Source organism: Euprymna scolopes, chromosome 20 (genome assembly GCF_053919585.1).
Source record: "Euprymna scolopes isolate OS-2025 chromosome 20, ASM5391958v1, whole genome shotgun sequence".
Lineage (NCBI taxonomy): Eukaryota > Metazoa > Mollusca > Cephalopoda > Sepiida > Sepiolidae > Euprymna > Euprymna scolopes.
In genome coordinates this window covers 22,394,397-22,415,067 of record NC_136501.1, presented here as the reverse complement: position 1 = coordinate 22,415,067, position 20,671 = coordinate 22,394,397, and the positions used below count along the sequence as shown (strand labels likewise).

At 34.4% G+C, this 20,671-nt stretch overlaps 1 protein-coding gene across 3 annotated transcripts in view; it reads right to left on the bottom strand.

The window, feature by feature from the left end:
• Window positions 1-20,671, bottom strand: part of LOC145241354 (cGMP-inhibited 3',5'-cyclic phosphodiesterase 3A-like) — a 436,871-nt gene that overhangs the window by 85,216 nt on the left and 330,984 nt on the right. For all 3 annotated transcript variants that reach the window (XM_080104223.1, XM_080104224.1, XM_080104225.1), the window contains exon 2: window positions 199-459. In XM_080104223.1, coding sequence (XP_079960349.1) covers window positions 199-459 — 261 coding nt within the window. The remainder of the gene's footprint in view (window positions 1-198; window positions 460-20,671) is intronic.

The window sequence follows — 20,671 nt, the reverse complement described above, 5'->3', positions numbered from 1 at the left end:
TCTTTTCCAGTTTTAACAACTAGCCTTTTACTTTTCCAGTTTTAGCTGTAGTTTTAAAAAAAATTAATTGAAATGAAAATTAATTAAAAGATATGCAAAAAATGTTTCTATCTGAAAATAAAAAGAAATTTCACCTTGGATAAAACAAAAAGACAGCTCTCCCTTCCAAACAAGCAAAAAAGTTGTAGTTGTCCTTACCTTCGGTAATGATGTCGGTCTTTCTCCTGTATAAGGTAAGTCATCCGAGTCTGATCCGTACGATGTTGTTTCGTTTAGAGAGACCAACGGACTGACTTTAGTCTTGTGAATAGAATTATGATTATCTGGCGGTTTCAACAGATTACTGACAGCTCTCAAGCCACTGACAATATTAGGGGGAAGATTTGACTCAGCCAACATGTCAGTTATGAGGCCGTGAGCCTCACCAATGACAGTCACTTCATAACTGGCTGTGGAACTCTGGAGATAAAAAGAAGAAGAAAACAGATTGAAAAGTTTTAGAACAAAACGATGGCACAAAATTAAATTTCAATTCAGACATTTTACATATTTTTTCTGAGTTTTCTATTAAACAGTGTAATGGTGTTTATTCAAAAATGTTTTTGAATTCACAGTTTAATGCTTCAAATTTTTACAGCAGAGGCAGAGATTTTTTTTAACTAGTTTGAGTTGGACTCATAAGAATGCTAGAAATCGGTATCTGATTTTTTTTAAAAATCTCTGAAGAATCTACAGTTTGAATACTGGAAAATTTTTAAATAGAGTCAGAATTTGGTGAATACTCAGAGTCTGAATTGAACTTTATATCTTCAGATTCCAAGACTTTTTTTTATAGAATAAATACAACAAAGTTGATAAACGTAATAATAATAATAATAAATATAATAATAATAATGATACAAACATAATAAAAAACAGAAACTCTAAAAATAATAAAATAAAAACATAATTATTATAACAAAAACAACACAATAACAATGATAATAATAAATGAAACAAAAAAAAAAATAAATAAATGACGCAATGATAGGGTCACTGGATTGCGTTTGTGTTCAAATGTCATTCAATAATAAAAACGTTTTTTCTTTGGTTTCAAGAGCAGAAATAAAGCATACTACTCGAATTTGACATATGAACATTGATTCTAACCAGAAATGACTTTATCCTACAATTTAAATGTCAAAGTCTACGACATAAATATCAAACCAGAAAATTTCCCTCCTTGTAGCTAACATATGTTATCTTGAAGAATTAAAAAAAAGTTAGAACTTCAATAGCATTTAAGCTGATTAAACAAACTTTTTAATAGAAAATTTTCGGTTGTTAATGTTGTATCACGTTATTGCATTATTTTTTTTTTATTTAAAGTTATGTCATCATACCCAAGACAACTGGTAATCTGAAAATATTTTTTCAATTAGAACCAAAAATTCCAAATCAAAAGGAATGATTCATTTTTGTCCATAGGACATGAAAAATTAGCACGCTGTCCGATGTTGACCGGTCGTAAAGTACACTTTTATTTTAATTTATGCAGATTTCATATTTATTATTATTATAAAGCCAATTCTCTATTGATTATTATATTGTACCTATTGATTATTATATTGTACCCAATATATAGTAATGAATCCAAAAGTTGTAAAAAGAAATATGAATTCAGTATCATCAGCTAGAATCGAAACCAAAACATTTAGTTAGCAGATAAATATTGTATTTAAACACTTATGTATTAGTTGCAACATTAAATTTACAGTAAAAACAAATATACGGCATAATCACATTGACACACCGGTTCCTGCTGGATCAACAAGGTTTTTTTTATGGTAAAAAAAATATACGGCATAATCACGTTGACAAAAATTTGTAAGGAGGTGAGCGACCTTTGCGCAAAGTTTGTGTAAGGATGCTCAGAGAAGATCAGAAAGAAAGATGTTATCTTGGGCATCAAGACAGTTCCTCACCCTCCCTTTAGTCCAAACCTTGTTCCCTATAACTTTTGGTTATTCCTTAAGCTCAAGGAAAACCTTAGAGGCTGTCGTTATGAGACATTGACACACTCACAAAAGAGGACTTCCATTGGGCCTTCCAGCAATTGTTGGAATGGTACAAGTGTATTGCAGCTGGAGGAGATTACTTCAAAGGAGACTAGAGTTTTATATTCGTACTATCAATAAAAGTGCCCATATGAAAATAATCTGAAAATTTATTCAAGGCACCTTGTGTATATATATATATATATATATTAGCAAATTGTTAGCAAATTGTTAGCAGAATTTAAAATTTAACCACAAAACTTATATATTGATCTATTCTTAAATATTGCACTTTTTCTCTTTGGCTAGGATCACCTTGAAAGTATTACTTCAAGTAATATCGATCAGGATTTTTCATCTCAATTCTATCAGTGTCTTATCTCGCTTATATATATATATATATATATATATATATATATATATATATATACACACACACACACACACATACTTCAGAATAAAATTATCTAACAATCAACTGGTATGGAAACCTGTGAGTATAAGTTTTACAAGATATTACTGGCCCACCTAAATAAAAATTGCTCGATATACAAGATAGAGCAAATAAATCAAATTTTAGTCATTCAATGAATTTAAAAATTTATGACGTGAAATATTTAAATTTCACATCCAAAGATTTTTATTATTCTATGTAAGACAAAGAATACATTTGAAATATTATAACTCCTTATCCTATAGGATTTCGATATATATCATCGCTTCAGAAGAGAAAATAACTAACTGCTATTTGCTAATATCTTCTCATCTGAAGGGATGGTAGACATCGAAATCCTATAGGATAAGAAACAAAAATTGACTATGAAACAATCTGTCTCCCCACCCATATGTTAATTTTTTTTTCTTTTTTATAGATTGTAGGAGTTTTTATATATGTGCGTACGATTTTTTATTGATTTGAGAGAAGGGAAAACATGCGTGGGGGGAGGGGGTAAAAATACCTGTAAAAGTTCGTAGATGGGAATAGAGAGAGAGAGAAAAAAAATGAAGACCATCAACCTGCACGCAACATCCCATCATCCGAAATAAAGATAAATGAATTGAAACAACAAAAATTTTTTTTGGATTGTAATAAACCAAGCGTCAGTTGTGATCTTTCTAACCTGGCTGACCCTTATATGATGGACTGTTCTGGTAGAGTCAAAAGAAAGAGGAGGGGAGGGGTGGGGGGTTGAATTGGTGGCAATGGCATTGTTGTTGCCAGGGTTGGTCGGTTGGTGGCAAATGATCACGGAAGAAACAAGAAGACAGTGTTCACCAAAAAGGTCTCCAGTTTAGAAACATTAATCCTCCTACCAGGAGGAGGAGGAGGAGGAGGAGGATACCTGTAATCGTTTACTTATTGTACCTATTTACAATGCCTCCCCACGGGACAGAGTTAGACACCAGGGTCGTTTTTTAACGTGGAGAAAAGGTACAAAAATAAAAAAATTGTCTCAGTCGTGAAGGACTGCTCCTTCACCGAAAGAGAACAAGAAATGGAAGTGCAGCATCTGAAGAACAGATACTACACTTTGAGATATTAAATCCTTTATTCATGTTAAAAATACATTGAAAATCAACAATGAACAAAAAACTTAGGCACATGGCCAACTGAAAAGGGGGGATTGTGGGGGTCGTTGGTCATCCTTGTCACTCCAGAACTAAACAAAATGAAAAGTTTCTCCCAGCTAGTATCTTCTTTCACCATAATACCGCAGTCACCCTTTCATACTGGGGGACGTTCTACTTAACTCCTAATTTTTAAAACATTTTTTTTTGACGTGTAAAAACAAAAAAGATAATAAAAATGGTATAATAATTCATTTGTGCCGGGGACGGGGAACCCCGTCTAGTTGATAGACTGCCCGTTCCACTAGGTTTACACTTTGATCTTGCTCAAAAGGCCAATGTAGCTCAACAATAAAACCAATTGTGCAGAAGAACAATTCAAGTTGACAAACCAAAGAGACAACTCCCCCCCCTCCACACACACATTCTCACTGCAACATTTTCTGGACCAACTCAGTAGAAATGAATTAGCTCCCTTCCTTCTACATTCAGGAAGAGATGTTTCCAAAAGAGGTTTTTATACTTCCAATAACTTTCCAAAAAATATGTTGACGGTTGCTTTGGAATCTGCGTCTACCAGGTGCCTTTAATAAGTTTCCAGACTATGTTTTTTCGTGTGGGCAGATTTATTGATAGTACACACATGAAACTCTAGTCCACTTCGAAGTAATCTCCTCCGGCTGCAATGCACTTGTACTGTTCCAACAACTTCCAGAAGGTCCCAATAGAAGTCCTCTTAGTCTTATGTGAGCATGTCAATGACCCTTGTCATAGCCTCTTTCATCTCAATTGTATTATGACCGTCTATAAGGTTTTCTTTTAGCTTCTAAAAAAAAAAAAAAAAGAAAAAAAGAAAATATTATCTCTATATAAATAAAATGAACTCATTTTTTCCCGTCTGATTTTGACATTAATAGGATTAAAAATCAAGATATTTCATGCAAATATAATATGCACAAACGGCAGAACAATATCTGAGGTGTGTTATAGGCTTATTATTTCTCAAATTCCTCGATAATCTTAGATTTCTATACTTTTTCTGCTGAGAAGTCACGGCCAAAATCGGTTAAGATCAATGGAAGTGGTAAAATATTTTCTCTCTAATAAATTCCTCCTCCCCCTGCCACCACTTAACACCGTTTGGGGATCGTTCACAAGGAACAGTTGAGAAGAGAACACCGGTTTGGCTTCGTAGTTCTTTCATGTGAAGTTATTTAAAATCACTAAACTAAGCTGCAGTGCTCTGTGGCGTAGTGGTTAGCATGCTGGACAATTCACATTATATTTTCATGTTCGCGCCGACCTACCGTAGTCGTTTTTTTTTTTTTTTTTTTTTTTTTCCTAAACAACTGGAATGGACTTTTCTTAGTGGCCGAACTGTTAACGTTGCAGATGTTTTTTTGTTTTTGTTTTTTTTTCACACTTTATTTTCCTACTTTTACTCATGACTCTGGGTTTGATCCTTCCTACTTACCTACCATAACATTTTTTAAAACTCCCCCCCCCGTCCTGGAAACAAACACTCGGGCAACGCCGGGTACCCCCGCTAGTATAAATATATATATATATATATATATATATATATTTTACTGGGGAATATTTTACTCTACAATGGCTGGTGTAACGTAAAATATTCCTCTGTAAAAATTCTTCATTTTTATGTAAGAAAAAGATTATTTTTAAGATCGGATTTGTATGATTTTCAATACTTATTGGATGAATTTCTGTACAGAACATATCTAAGAACACTGCCAGACATATAAATTAGCTTTGTGTGAAATTTGCAAAAGATAGGCTCAGCCATTTTGGAACCTACGAGGAAGGAACTCACACATACAAAGTGACTTTTATATAATAGTAGATTATATATATATATATAATATTGATCTTGCCTGTCTGTGTGAAGAATGATCTACCAAACTCCTCTGTCAATTTTCAGTCTACAGACTTGACACTTGATATATAGGGGATTTTGGACCTGTGGAACACATTCAATTTGGTTTTTAGCTGGTAAAATAGCTGCTAAGGATCAAAATTGAAAAAAAGATTGGAACTTGACAGGTGTAAGTTGACTAAAAATACTCTTCTATGCATGCGCAAATATACATTTATGTTAAACAGCAAGCATTACTGTTAAATTTTTTATATGTGTATAGACATGGTGCAGAGATTAACAAATAAGGCTTCAGAGCTATGTGTTTTGTTTCGATTCTAGATGATGGCATCAAAGTGATATTTTTTTTTTTTTTTTTTACTTTTGAAATCACTACGATATATTGGGTACAATATAATAATCAATAGAGAATCGACTATAATAATACATCCGAAGTCTGCATAAATTAAAATACTATATTTAACCGTATTTTATGACTAGGCAATGCCTGGCGGCCTGTTAGTATATATATATATAAAAGTAACCTTGTGTGTGTGGGTGTGTGTGTGCAGAACAGTCTAACAAACTATCAAATTTTGGGCCACAGACTTGATGTATGGGCTATTCAGACCTGTGAAATATATCTGCTTTGGTTTTAAGCCGGTAAAAATAAATGCAAAGGAGTAAAAATTGAAAAATTGGAACTTGGCAGGCATAAGTCAACTTAAAGTGTATTTGCGCAAATATACATTTCTACATCTAACTGCGTTGTTTGAAGGTTTTGATATCCATCTGTCCCTGGGTCATATGGTAGCAAATGCCACTGGAGAGATGAATGTTTTGGTTTCAATTCTAGCTGATAGCACTCAAGTTATATTTTCTTTTTTTTAACTTTTGAAATAACTGCTATATATTGGGTGCAATATAATAATCAAGAGAGAATTGGGTCTTTAATGATAAACACGAAATTTGCCTAAATTAAAATATCATATTTAAGCGTATTGTATGATTGGGTTATGCCACGCAACCACTACTATATATTGGTTACAACATAATAATCAACAGTAATAATAATAAAGATGAAATCTGCATGACTTAAAATATATTTAAGCATATTTTATGACCGGACAACGCCGGGTGTTTTGCTTGTCCAATTATAAGTTTCGGTAATGGTTTCAAAAGGCCATAGCATAGCGTTAACAAATTCCATTTCATTAACATAGCTTCTTGATTGCTGCTGCCTGGCGCAGCCAATCAACAGTTTACCATATTTTTTACCAATTGATGGATCACATGTCGGAATGCCCTAATCAATTAAGGAGAACTTAAAAAGCAACAGAAGTCAAGAGAAAATATATTTTCACATGCAGAATTTTGGAGTAGATATGTTTTTTTTTTAGCAGTTAATTAAAAAAAATTTTTTTTTTTTTTTTTTTTTCCACTTTTCTTATCCTGAACGAATGATTATTATACTACAATAACACTCTTTTTTTTTATATAAATAAATATTTATTAATTTTATATCGCCAAACACTAGTGTTTCATGCTGACGCAATCATCAGTCTAGGAAGTTACAATTACTGCCAGTCGGGTGATCCAAACAGTAACAAAGTCAACCTACGTTATCATTCTATCTCTAGGCTACCAACAATTTACACAGGAATTGAAAGAAATTGTCTATAAATGCCAGGTCAGCAGGCAGAAACAGTAAACAGTCAGAGAGTATTCAATGACAGGAAATTAGAATATTGTATTTTGCACTTAGATTAACCACTTAAAAAGAAGTTCTTTGAGAGGGCTAAACTTTAATTTCTTCAAAGGATTTGTTATAAGAATATTTTTTGAGAATAGATATTAATTATTTTTTTTACCCACAGGCATGTGTTACATCCTAATGCAATCATAATCATATGTGTGTGTGTATATATATACATATTTCTTGTCGTGCACCCGAGGAGTGCAAATCCATATACCTATAAAGTTGATTTTTTCTTGCTCTGACATTGATATTAGAAGCCTACTTTTTGTATTTAAAAATTATTAAGAAATAATAACCAGTTATGAATATGCGAGCGACTTCATAAAGGTAAACTAATTTGCATAATTCTTTGAAAAACGAGCGTTCATTAATTATTTATTCATTTTTTATGGTTTCTTATTAAACTAGCCTAAGTGCCCGGCATTGGGTGTTTCAAGGTGAGTGTTGAGTAAAAAAAAAAAAAAAAAGTGGTAGTAGGAAGGCAGGCTCGAACCCGTACTGCGAAGGAGAAAAAGAACATAAAAAGAAATGTGACGTCTTTGCTGTTGCGTCCATCGCTAAACCGAAAGTGGTAAAGCGTTAAATTAAGGTTAGTCAATCGAAAAGAAGGGATGACTTTCGAAAATATCGGCGAAAAAAGCGAACCCTCAAAAAGTGCCCAGTTGAGGGTGAAGGAATTAATGTTTTTAGCCAATTTTTCGATATTTGTCGTCAGAAGGGTCGTGCTTCAAAACGATACCAATCTCGTGAAAATCCGCTGGCTGTGTTGAAAGTTTTAGGCAGACAGACATACAAACATACATACATTTAAACAGACAGGTGAGATTTATATAATAGATGATTGGTTTTTACACATAGTTTCTACATTCTGCATAATTGTGTAAAATTTAAGATGAAAATTATCTAGCACATGGAAATATATATATGATCCCTTAAATTAACATTAGTACCATATGAATTCGAGAGAGCAAGTTGATGCATTGATTGCAGGTGATTAAATGACTTACTAAATAGTTTTCTAACGAATGATACAAAATATAAAAATTAAATAAGTTTTTTTTTAAATAATTTTAAAAGGTTAAATTAACTTCCAAGACACACATATATATATATATATATATATATATATATATATATATATATGTGTGTGTCAAAGTGACCATGTCGGTGTGTGTGTGTGAATGTGAAAAGTCTCTCTTAATATTTGGTCTACAGAGTTGAAATTTGATATATAGAGTATTTGGATGTGTAACTCACTTTCGATTTGTTTTTTTTTTTTTAAACCGACGAAAATTGCTGTTAAGGGGTGAAAATTGAAAAAAAAAAGAAGAAAAAAAAAAGAGTTGACCATAGCAAGGTACGTCGAATAAAACATTTCTCCTGCTGTTACTTTTGTGCATGCGTAAAATTAAACATTTATAGATCAAAGTCACTTGATTTTTAACCCTTCATATCCACCTGTCAGTAGCTCAGGGTTAAATTGCCGAAATTTGTAACAATCAAGAATTATGGGATTCAACGAGATACGTCCACATATATACTTACAGATTACCCGGAGTCACCCTGGATGCAAATGTATGCAAGCAGAATACACGGTCACCTGGAATGTAATGAGATAGATGCAACAACACTGGAGAGATAAATTACGACTACATCTGGAGATAAATTACGACTACATCTGGAGATAAATTACGACTACATCTGGAGATAAATTACGACTACATCTGGAGATAAATTACTACTACATCTGGAGATAAATTACTACTACATCTGGAGATAAATTACGACTACATCTGGAGCACTAAGCGTTCTGGTTTTGATTCTAATGGATGGTGCCAAAGTCTTAATTTTTATAACTTTTGAAATCATATTGGATAATAATCAATAGAAAATTGGTTCTCTAATAATATATAAGAAATCTGCATTAATTAAAATATATCTAACTTTATTTTATTTATTTACTATCATTTTTCATGAGTAAATCCACATTACCACTAAAATAATAACTTTTAGACATTGTATGGCTGGTTATTTCATTATAAGCCCACCAACAAAGTAACTCACATTATATCATTTTTCATAATTCTTGGATATGTTACTAATTTCGACAATTATTTTTAATGAAGTATACTAAATAATCGCCACCTCTTACTAAAATAATAACTTCCATAAATTGTCTGGTATGTCTACTTCATTACAAATACACCAATCAAATAACTCACATTTCATCATTTTTCATAATTTTTGGATAGGTCACTTGCATATTAAAACAATGATTGTATATTATTCTAATGGTTTCGACAATGAAGCTACATCCAAGGGAGATCATTTGCATATTATAACAATGAGTATATTATTCTAATGGTATTCGCCAATGAAGCTACATCCAATGGAGGTCACTTACATATTATAACAATCTAGTGATTAGTTATCTGCATAAATGCCCTTTTCTCTACCCTGCAACCTCTCTCCCACAGAAGAGATGTTGCGAGCCTATCCTTGTTTTATCGTTATTTTCATGGCAGGTGCTCGTCTGAACTCCAATCTCTGGTCCCCCCTCGCCAATCTTTCACGAAAAACACCCGTCTAGCTGAATCCACTGTGAAAAATTTCCCTCACTCTATATCTGTGCCTAAATCAAAACGCGGATTCTATGAACAAAGCTTCTTTCTTAGAACTGGACACCTGTGGAACTCTGTTCCGTCTGCCTGCTTCCCCCCGGACTACAACTTGGATGTCTTCAAGTCCAATGTTAACAAATTCCTAAAGAACCGCCCCCTTAATTAAACATTTCATCAAATCTCCACACTAATGTAATGTACTTGCAATAACCCTTATCCCTGAGTGGCTTCCAGGCCTTGATAAGTGGTGATCACTGTGTAAAAAAAAAAAAAAAATCATTTGGTAATCTGAAGTAGTCACCCATCTTAGAAGGACCAGACTACATATTGCTTAACTTTAGTGATCCGCATAAGTCATTTGGTAATCCCAAGTAGTCACCCATCTTAGAATGACCAGACTACATATTGCTTAACTTTAGTGATCTGCATAAATCATTTGGTAATTCCGAATAGTCACCCATCTTAGAATGACGAACCACATTGTTGCTTAACTTTGATCTACATAAAGCATATCGTATTCCCAAGTAGTCACCCATCTGATAATGACCAGACTACATATTGCTTAATTTTAGTAATCTGCATAAATCATTTGGTAATTCCAAGTAGTCACACATCTTAGAATGACCAGACTACATATCGCTTAACTTTAGTGATCTGCATAAGTCATTTGGTCGAAAATAAGGAGGTGGTCATGCCTGGCATGTGTAGCTTTATAGAAACAAACGTTACTCGAAAATAAGGGGGAAGTCAAGCGATTACATCCCCCTTCCCTTCCATCTAAACAGAGTTACGAGATCATAATGGTACTAATAATAATAATAAAAAAAAAAAAAAAAGAAAGAAAGAAAATGCCGTTTGGTTATGTTATTTGTAAACATAGCGACTGGTCCTGTCATCGATTTATAGTTTTAGGCATATATATTTTTTTGTACGTATCATTTTCGCTTGTGATTTTTCGTGTAACCCGACAATTACTTTGGTACCATTTGCATAACCTTTTAAGTTAATATTTTAATTTGTATGATTCTCGCAAATTTACCGATAAGAATCGCTTATTATAGTCATTGTTTTACTTAGACATCGCCATTACCGAGTAGTGACGTCACGTCATGTGAAATGACTAAGCGTTTTTTTTAATTACGTATAAATATCATTAGATCATTACATTACTACTACTAAAATACATAGGAAAAACGAAAAAAATGTCACTTTTTTTTTTGGGGGGGGGGGGTGTAGAAAAACGCCCAGCTAACACCCTTAGACTGGTCCTAATGGGCCAAAAATTCGATATTTGTCATCCGGGGGTTCGGGCTTTAAAATGATACCAAATTTGTGAATTTTTGTTCTGTTTGTCGAAAGTTTTTAGCGGACATACACACACATACATTTTGTCTTTTATATATTAGACTAGGGGGGGTACCCGGCGTTACCCGGGTGTTTATAGGTGTGTGTGGTGTTAAGTAAAAAAGAAACCGGGGGGGGATAAAAGTTGGTAGGATCGAACCCGAAGCCCTGAGGCGAAGTTTGAAAATAAAATCGGCCAGCCAGAATGAGTTACTGAAAGATGTTTGAATTTATTTAAGTAAGAACCAAATTGACAGATGCACGCACGGAAGTCGTTGAGCGTTATGACGACGGCGTAAGCATTGTTATAAGCAAAATAAAAAAGAAAATAACGTTAAAACTTAAGCGGGGGGGGGGTAATCAAAACATCGAAAGAAAAACAAAAAAAACTAACGTAAGACAAACGAACGATGAAAACAGAAAAACGAACACGTGAAAAATGGCTTAAATAAGCCTGTTTCGATATTAAAATTAAAAAAAATCGGTGGGTACCCGGGTGTTTTGGGATGTGTGGTCAGGGGGTGGATAAGCGAAGTAAAAAAAAAAAAAAAACAGAAAAACGAACGTTACGTGAAAAATGGCTTAAATAACATTGTTCAATATTTAAATTTAAAAAATTGGAAAAAAAAAATGGCTTGCTAAGTCTCTTCTGTGGGAAAGAGGCTGTTAGGGAAGAAAGAAGGGTACCACCTTTGAAGACGAGTTTAAACTGTCAAGGCAAGATGTGGCAACAGTATTCCATTTAAGATATCTGGCTCTCATATAGGTAGCAGATTGCGTTGGGAGCGAGATACTTTCTGGAGTGGTAGAATTATTCAGCAATTTTTTCAGTAACCTTGGCAATAGATTTTATGCAAGTCTTCCATTACAGGCCAACCCCAGAAGCTTGTTGAAGCAGGGTGCTTCTTATGAAAAGGTAAAAAAAAAATGGCCATCATAGGGATTTACTGTTTTTGCATACCAGTATTTTATTATTGAACCGTAAACATTAAGAAATTTAGAAAAATCTGTTATATTGAATCAGACTGGTAATCATGGGGAAAGGCTTTATTAGATTTAGGAGTTTTACGACTTTACTTTTTTTTTTTTCATATGACAATGAATAAAATAAATCAGAGAATATAACCTTCAAAAATCACTTAATTTTGTGAAAGGAGTTGTGTTTGAAGGCTATATCAATGCGGTTTGTAGGAAACACCATGGACACAAGTTAACACATAAAAGAATAATGAAAATAAAATACGTTTTATTATTTTCAATTATATTACCTATATTTGGCAACATAATGTGTTGTACAAGATGGTAGGTGCTAATGTCCCTAATTTTCGAGAGTAGTATCTCTTCTTTAGGGGAGGAGGATAAAAAGAAACGTTGATTGAGATTGTCGGACTGACTTCCTCATCTTGGTTGTTAGTCACAACGTTTCTGCCGTTTTACCCTCCGGCCTTCATCAGGTGTTTTGTATCGAACTGGGGAAGGCCGGAGGGTAAAACGGCCGAAACGTTGTGACTATAACAACCAAGATGAGGAAGTCAGTCCGACAATCTGAATCAATGAAAACACCTCATCTCAAAAATACAGACAATTACTAAAAAGAAACGTGTACAACTGTTTGGTGAGGCTTTCCTCTGTCTGTTTTATTTTTTTAATTTATTCCTTTATTTCTGGAAGCTTTTTTTTTATTGGTGCATTATAGTATTAACCAGCTTTGCTGCTTGAAATATTAGTTTTAAAATAAACTATTCATTTACAAAAAACAAATTTTTTTCTTAGTCATATATAAGCTTGAAAATCTTTTGGTAATTTCGGTACGCATTGTTTTAAATCTCACCAAAAAAAAAAAAAAAAAAAATAAAATAAAATAATAATAAATAAAAAAAAATAGAAAAAAAAATAAAAAGATAAAATTAATAATAAAAAAATCAATTTGCCTTTTCATTTCCAATTTAGAAACAAATCCCGACTCATGGAAAATCAAGCGCGTTTCCCAAAAACAAACTAATATTTGAACACAAATGCTAAATATTTGCGCAGGAAATGAAACAATATTGCAAAACAGAATTATTTGTTGTATCAAAAGCAAAACAATTATTGAATTAAAACAGAATGCGAAACATTAGTTAATTAATAAAATGTCTTTTTTCAAAACCAATATGCAAATTAGCTAATCTTGCAACTGATAACACATATGGCGTTTTGACTTTACCGTTCGTGTGTGAAATGCGTCCTACTTTCATGTTTATTCATTTAAATTAAAAAGATGATAGAAATTCTCCTCTGCATTTATTATGGGAGAAATTTCTAGTACTTATGCAGATTAGGGGCCGTGTTATTGTCGACATATTATGGGCAAGTAACGTAAACCGTCGAAAGGTGGCGAACGAAAGTTTCGTGTTTCTTGGGGTTCTTTTAGTTTTCAAAAATACTAGCCAAATTTTTTTGAAATATTTTTGTTGTTATGAAATAAATACAATAAAAAATAATTGAAAACTTGAATTTCAGGAATTTTTTTTGATAGCAATTTTTTATTTATTTTTTAATGATTTATTTATTTATTTTCCTACTCAATTTTAACCATACCAAAAAAAAAAAAAAAAATAAATAAAACGTTAGAGTTAGGTTATAGTTTTTCTAGGGTTAAGATTTGTTTCTTTTACGACTATAGTTGCGTTTCTTCTAGGGTTGTGGTTAGATTGTGTTTCTATTTGAATTAAAGTTTATTTCATTTTTTTTTTTTTTTTTACTTGCACGTAAGTGTACATGTACGGCAAATATTAGTTTCTTTTATAAGTTTTTTTTCTTTTGAGGACAAAATTAAGTATTAGCTTCTGAAGATTGGAGGCGATTCTAACCACTTTTCAAAAAAAAAAAAAAAAAAATTATTGCAATGGTGACAAGTTTAATTCATTTTCACAAATTTATTGAATTTTCCAGAATATTTTTATTGCGTTTGTCAATTGTCGGATGTTGCGATTTTCATTGGCTAAACGTTTCAGCATCTTCAGGCGATTTACATAACTTGCCCAGAATATGCAGACGATAAAGCGGCTCCTTTCTTTCGACAGAATAAAAGACGATAAACTCAAAATACTCAGTCTGGTGGAGGGGGGGGGGAATGTCCCTCAACCAGTGTCATGAGTTCAAGAGTTCTCAGTTCGAGAACAATTGGATTTCTATGTGACCTTGGATGAAGGGTTGCCATTTTCAAAGGGGGGGGTGATGCGAAGGGTGGAAAAGTTGCGTTAAAGTATGTATTTCGCAATGGTCGGGAGGGGGAGAGTGATTCCACGCAACATTCTTTATGTTTATTATAGCGGGGTCGGGGAGGCATTCATTTAAAAGAGAGAGAAACAAAAAAGGATAGAAAAATTTTTTTCAAATAATGTTATCCATTTTTTTTTTTTTAGATAAATAATTTTAAGGAGAAACAAAAAATTTTTTGAGAGTTTATATATATCTATAATATAAAGCTGTGTGTGCGTGTGTGTCTGGTTAAAAATAGATTTTTATATTGCTATAAAGCATTGTATTTCTTATTTCAAAAGTCGGAGCGTTCACCTTAGTCGAGTTGAACGGGTTTTCCCCCCATAGGAGGAAGTTTCACGGGAATATCAAATTCACAAACGATCCCCAGTTGCACGTATATTCTGGTCAGGGGAAATGGCATCGTTAGGGTTTTGCAGTTTTTGCCTAGACATGTCGGCGTCCTAGACTCAACGTTGCTTCATTTTGGTGATCTAGCGTTAACATGATTGTGTTGATTATTTCTTGTTAACATGATTGTGTTGATTATTTCTTGTTAACATGATTGTGTTGATTATTTCTTGTTAACATGATTGTGTTGATTATTTCTTGTTAACATAGATTTTCAAAGCCTGCCAGAGGTTTACTTGGCCAAAAACGTGGTGAGACGACAACAACTACGGATAGCAGTGATGGCTGAGAATGCAGTTAGGAGATTCCAAGTTCCTATCCGTCGCGGTTACCACCTGACGAAGGCCAGAGGAATAGTTGGCCGAAACGTTGTGAATAAACAAACAATAAAAGGTGAAAAACAACAACTAATAAAAGATGAGAATAATAGTTCGAAATAAAAATAAATTAATATATAATGCTAACAAGTATAGCGGTTCAGACCATTTCTAAATGCTTAGAAAACTACCCATAAAAAGTCTAAAAACAAAAGGATGCATTTTAATGTTTCTATCTTCAGCCGATGGGGGGGGGGGAGTCTTTCTAGTCCGAGGAAATTTATTTTTGTTCCAATTCAGAGTACCTCCTTTTTAAGGAGCTGGATTTTCATCACATTTAAAATCAATCTTGCGTCCGACTGTGCCCTTGTGGCGAGGCAAGTAAATAGAGAAGTCATGTTTTTGAATTTTAGACAATGTGGAATGTACAAGAATACCAACTCACGGGACCCTAGCGCCATCTAGCCTCAAAATCAAATCGAACTACCCACCTGTGGAACACAATATCGAAGGAGGGAGGTTCTTCCCAGCTGACTATAACAGTCGTTTTCAAGTCTAATGTAAACAAGTTCTTTCTGACCCGTCATCTTAAATAATTAAACTCTAACCAAATTCCACCATTACTTCGGAACTTGATAAACCGTAACCCTCTCCCTCCTCTGTAAAAACCAAACATCTTATGGAATAATTCTGGTCCCAACAATATGGTTGAATACAGAACACTAAGGAAAAGTGAACACAGATGAACCACTTCGTCGTCGCACTGCATCTAATTTTATCTTGCAAAACCCGGAAGAAGAAAAATGTCCTTTTATGATGAAGAACCCAGCCAGGACAGACGGGGTGGGGTAAAAGAGTGACAAGCCTGTACACATTTTTTTTTTAATCTTAGATAGGAATATCTCGTTTCTCTACAACCAGACTCCACATGCGCATTCCTATCCTGTCAGCTATCTAGTGTGTATGTACTTACTGTCCTATCACCACTGATTACATATCCGCTTCCACTATCTACAATGCACTGGTTTACCCAATGCTGACCAAAGCACCTGCAGGTTTGAAGCAAAGCGCCTTGACCAAAATATATAAAAATCACACTGTGCAGAACCCTTCAAACATATTTCATTCACAGTTGACCACAAACACAGTGTCTAAAAGAAAAAAGAAAAAAAAAGAAAAAAAAAGAAAAAGAAAATAAAAGGAAAAGAAAAAGAAAAAAAACCGCACATCATCCTTTTCTCGATTCAGCCGCCAACTTCATGAGTTTATTTTCAACTAATCCTAACCAACATGGCGTTGTCGTCGAGTTTTGGTTTGCTCTTTTAAACACTTGAGTTTATTCTAAATTTTAAATTTATGAATAAATAGAAAAATATATATTTCAAGACGAATATAAACAATATGTAAGGCACCAGCTTTCAATTTATTATTATTTATTATTTTTTTTTTTTGAGTGGGGGTTCACATAAGAAACATGTACCCACGTTATTAACCGTGTTGCTTATAATATATATAATATATATTTCATGGTTCATAAGTTAAGGAGTTAAGACTGGGAGATAGAGAGGAGAGAAAAGAGAGAGAGAGAGAGGGAGAGAGAGAGAGAAAGAAAAAGAAAGAGAGGGAGGAGAAATAAAGAGAGGGAGGAGAAATAAAGAGAGGGAGGAGAAATAAAGAGAGGGAGGAGAAATAAAGAGAGGGAGGAGAAATAAAGAGAGGGAGGAGAAATAAAGAGAGGGAGGAGAAATAAAGAGAGGGAGGAGAAATAAAGAGAGGGAGGAGAAATAAAGAGAGGGAGGAGAAATAAGGAGAGGGAGGAGAAATAAGGAGAGGGAGGAGAAAGAAAGAGAGGGAGGAGAAAGAAAGAGAGGGAGGAGAAAGAAAGAGAGGGAGGAGAAAGAAAGAGAGGGAGGAGAAAGAAAGAAGGGGCGACAGAAATAGGCAATCGAGGGGAGGCAAGAGGGAAAGAGAAAGAGAGCAAAAGAGATGAAGAGAGAAAGCGAACAAGAGAAGGGGAATAGAAAAAAGAGGGCAAAAGAAAGGGAATGGAGAGAGAAAAGGGACAAGAGAGGGGGATGGAGAAAGTGGGCAGGAGGTTCTTATCTTTGAAATGTTGCACTAAAAGAGGAAGCTGTTTTTCTTGCCCAAGAATAATTTACAAGAATAGAACAATTTACAAGAAGCGATCACGAATCTCGTCGTCGTCGCCCTCCTCCTCCTCCTCCTCTGCAGCCGGCGAGGTCATTGAAACGAGGCACGAGGTGCGCCAGGCCAAAGCAGGAGCAGCACATTCCACACAAAAGAGGCAAAACCTTATAGTGGGACATTTGCAGAAATAATCAAAACCAGCCATTAATAAGTAACACTCAACTGAATCAGAACAATTACAAGCAACACGAGTTGGAAAAAGTAAAACTATTTTTGCTTTTCGGGGGATTAGAGTGAATGACAATTTCATAAAAACAATACCAGACTTTACTCCTAGCACGTTTTGCCCCATTCTCTGCTGGTATAATAAATGCAGAAGGCGTTTCCACAAAAAATCGAAAAAAGATTAAAAACTTTGTTTTGTTTTGTTTTTAGTTTACAATTTCTGGTAGAATCTCTGCGGTTTCTTTTTTTTTTTTTCCATTTGTTTCATAGAAAATACTCTAGACAAGACGTGAAGCCACTTGATGAAAGGAGCTAACAAGAACAAAAAGATGATTATCACAAAGATAGCATAGAAAGAACTTCTACAAAAGACTTGACAGAAGACAACATTCCCTACTGGTCATAAAATTCAAAAGATGTTTCCACAAAAATTTTTTACAAATCGAAACAAACTTTTTTGTTTCATAGATTACGATTTCTTGGAGTAGAATGTCGACATTCTATTCGTGCACTTCTGCCTTACAAATACAGTCAACTCCTCAGCCATAACAGCGGGAGTAAAAGATAGAACGTCTACTCACAAGTTTTGATCCTTTGTTCCTCCTCCCCCGATTATCTATTGACCAGTGACGTCACTCTGAAAATTGTTTTAAACACATTCCACAATCCACGTATATTTTCAAATACAATCAATGAAATATATATTCATGTTCGTCTCAACCTGTAAATTATCAAAATAATCAGTTGCATTCAAAACGCGACACCCACTTCCCTGATCTACATCTCGTGACAATCTTGGTCGAAATATTTTTCTATCCTGCTCGGAAAGATCGCCTCGGAGTAATCTCAGAGTGCAAGTTGTATTTATCCAGCCATATATTACCAAGCGGAGGGCATAGAGAGAGGGAACAGAGAGAGAGGGCACAGAGAGAGAGAGAGAGAGAGAGAGAGCGAGAGAGAGAGAGAGAGAGAGAGAAATAAAAAAAATAAAAAAACGAAAATAAAAAATCACACCCTATTTCAGGAAATGCAGAATGAACATTTGTTAACTTAGTAACCACTTTTCAAGAATGTAGACCAGCGGTCACATTTTGGAATGGGAACCAGCGATCACATTTTGGAAGGTATAAACTGTGTTAATTTCGGTTATTAAAGAGACCAAACTTCGTTCTTTTGAGGTAGAGTAAAATCTATCATTTACGACTTTCTATCCCAGACTCACTCTGAAAGTAAATATAAGTCTTTAGATTCACAATATTCGAAGTTTAACTCTCCGGTGCTAAAATGTAAAGCAATTTTAACCAATATATAAACTTAAATGTACAGATTAGAAGATGGACAGGGAGAGCTCGATCGATTTATATTGGTATAGAAGGCGACAGAATGTTGAGTTATAGAAAGGTGAATACTGAAAATATTAGAACTATTAATAAAAAAATAGACTTTTTAACCCATTAAAAACAGAAAAAGTTTTGGACTGTTGACTTAAAATGTGTGTTTACGTCAAATTGATGATTTTTACTGATTATTTTCTAACAAAGTTCGAACACTAATAATAAAAGAAGGACAACAAAGATGTTTATCTTGAACGATATATTGTAATGAAGCGGTGGTCTCTCTTGGGAACACAGCGCGTATGGGCGTGTGAGAAAATCAGCAGCAGCAGTAGGAAAGCTGGCTTGCAAAAATATCAGCAGTAGCAACAGCTGTAAAAACACATATGCAAATTAGCAAGTGTGCACGTGCTGACGTCACGGGAATAAGGAGGAGAAAAAAAAAGGACAGCACGTGGTCAAACAGAAGAAGCAAATTGCACACCGAGGAAGATGGATGTGTGAAGTTCATGGTAAGAAAGTGCTGGCTAAGGCCGGCATAAGGTGGTTGGTGCGGACGGAGACTTTTAAAAAAGCACATGTTATATAGCACAGTGCTGTAAAATACATGTGTGTATGAAGAGACTTTTGCAATATAATGAAATGTGTTGTTTTGGAAGAACCACGAATAAATGCATTTCATTTGCATTAAAAAAAATGCAGAGCCGGATTTTTATTTCTGTCCCCCCCCCTTTTTTTTTTAATTTGTTTGTTTCTTTGTGACGGTACCAGTGTGAGCCCGAGAGGTTTGAAATGTAACGACACAGTTAAAAAGTAACGGTCATGTCACAATATTTCATTTACATAAAAATATGGATCTATTTTTACAAATCCTTGAGAGTTGCTTCTAGTTATCATAAAAAGGAAAAAAGATTCCAAGCGACTATCCACCTGAACTTTACTTTTTCCCCAACAGGCGTATAAGTTATAATAATAATAATAAACAATTATTCATTTATTTTTTAGACAAACTTATTTCGTCTTTTGAAGGCTCACCAGTATGGATTTAAACTAACCTACCTACCAACACATTAGAACTTAGGCTAGCAGGTCAGCTATATATATATATATATATATATATATTTTATTACATTTTCACCCCAAACAAGGCACATTGCCACTTTGTTGTAGGGGGCTACTATCAGGGACATAGGCACCAGGAGTATTGTGTAGGGAGTTGTGCAGCAAGCTGTCGGTTCACGTTACACTTGAACTTCTGTATGTCAGTACAGTTGGGGAAGCAGGGACCCGGAAGGGAATTCCAAAGTCTAGCTGCCTGGGGAAAAAACTATTGGGTAGAAGGCTCTTACATCTAGGGATCTCTACTGTGTAGGGGTGGGATTTAGCTGCTTGTCGGGTTTGTCGGGGGTATTTATGTAGAAGGGGCACAAGTGCGTGCAGTTCGTCAGAGCATTCACTGTTAAAGTACTTGTAGAACAGGCAGAGGGATGCAACGTTTTGTTGATGGGACAGAGACTGAAGTTTAGATGACAGTTCAGGACCTATCAGATTGGCGACTCTCTTTTGAACCCTATCTAGAAGCGAGAGACTAGTAGAAGATGCACCAGCCCAAATATGACAATACTCTATACATGGGCGAATGGTGGCCTTATAGAATTATAGGATACTTTCGGGCGTTAGTATCTTTCTAGCACAACCTTCTTCGCGGCGGCCCTGGCGATACTCTCAAAATAATTGTTCCAACTCCTGTTTCCTGTGAGCGTCAGGCCAAGGAGTTTAAAAGATATACTT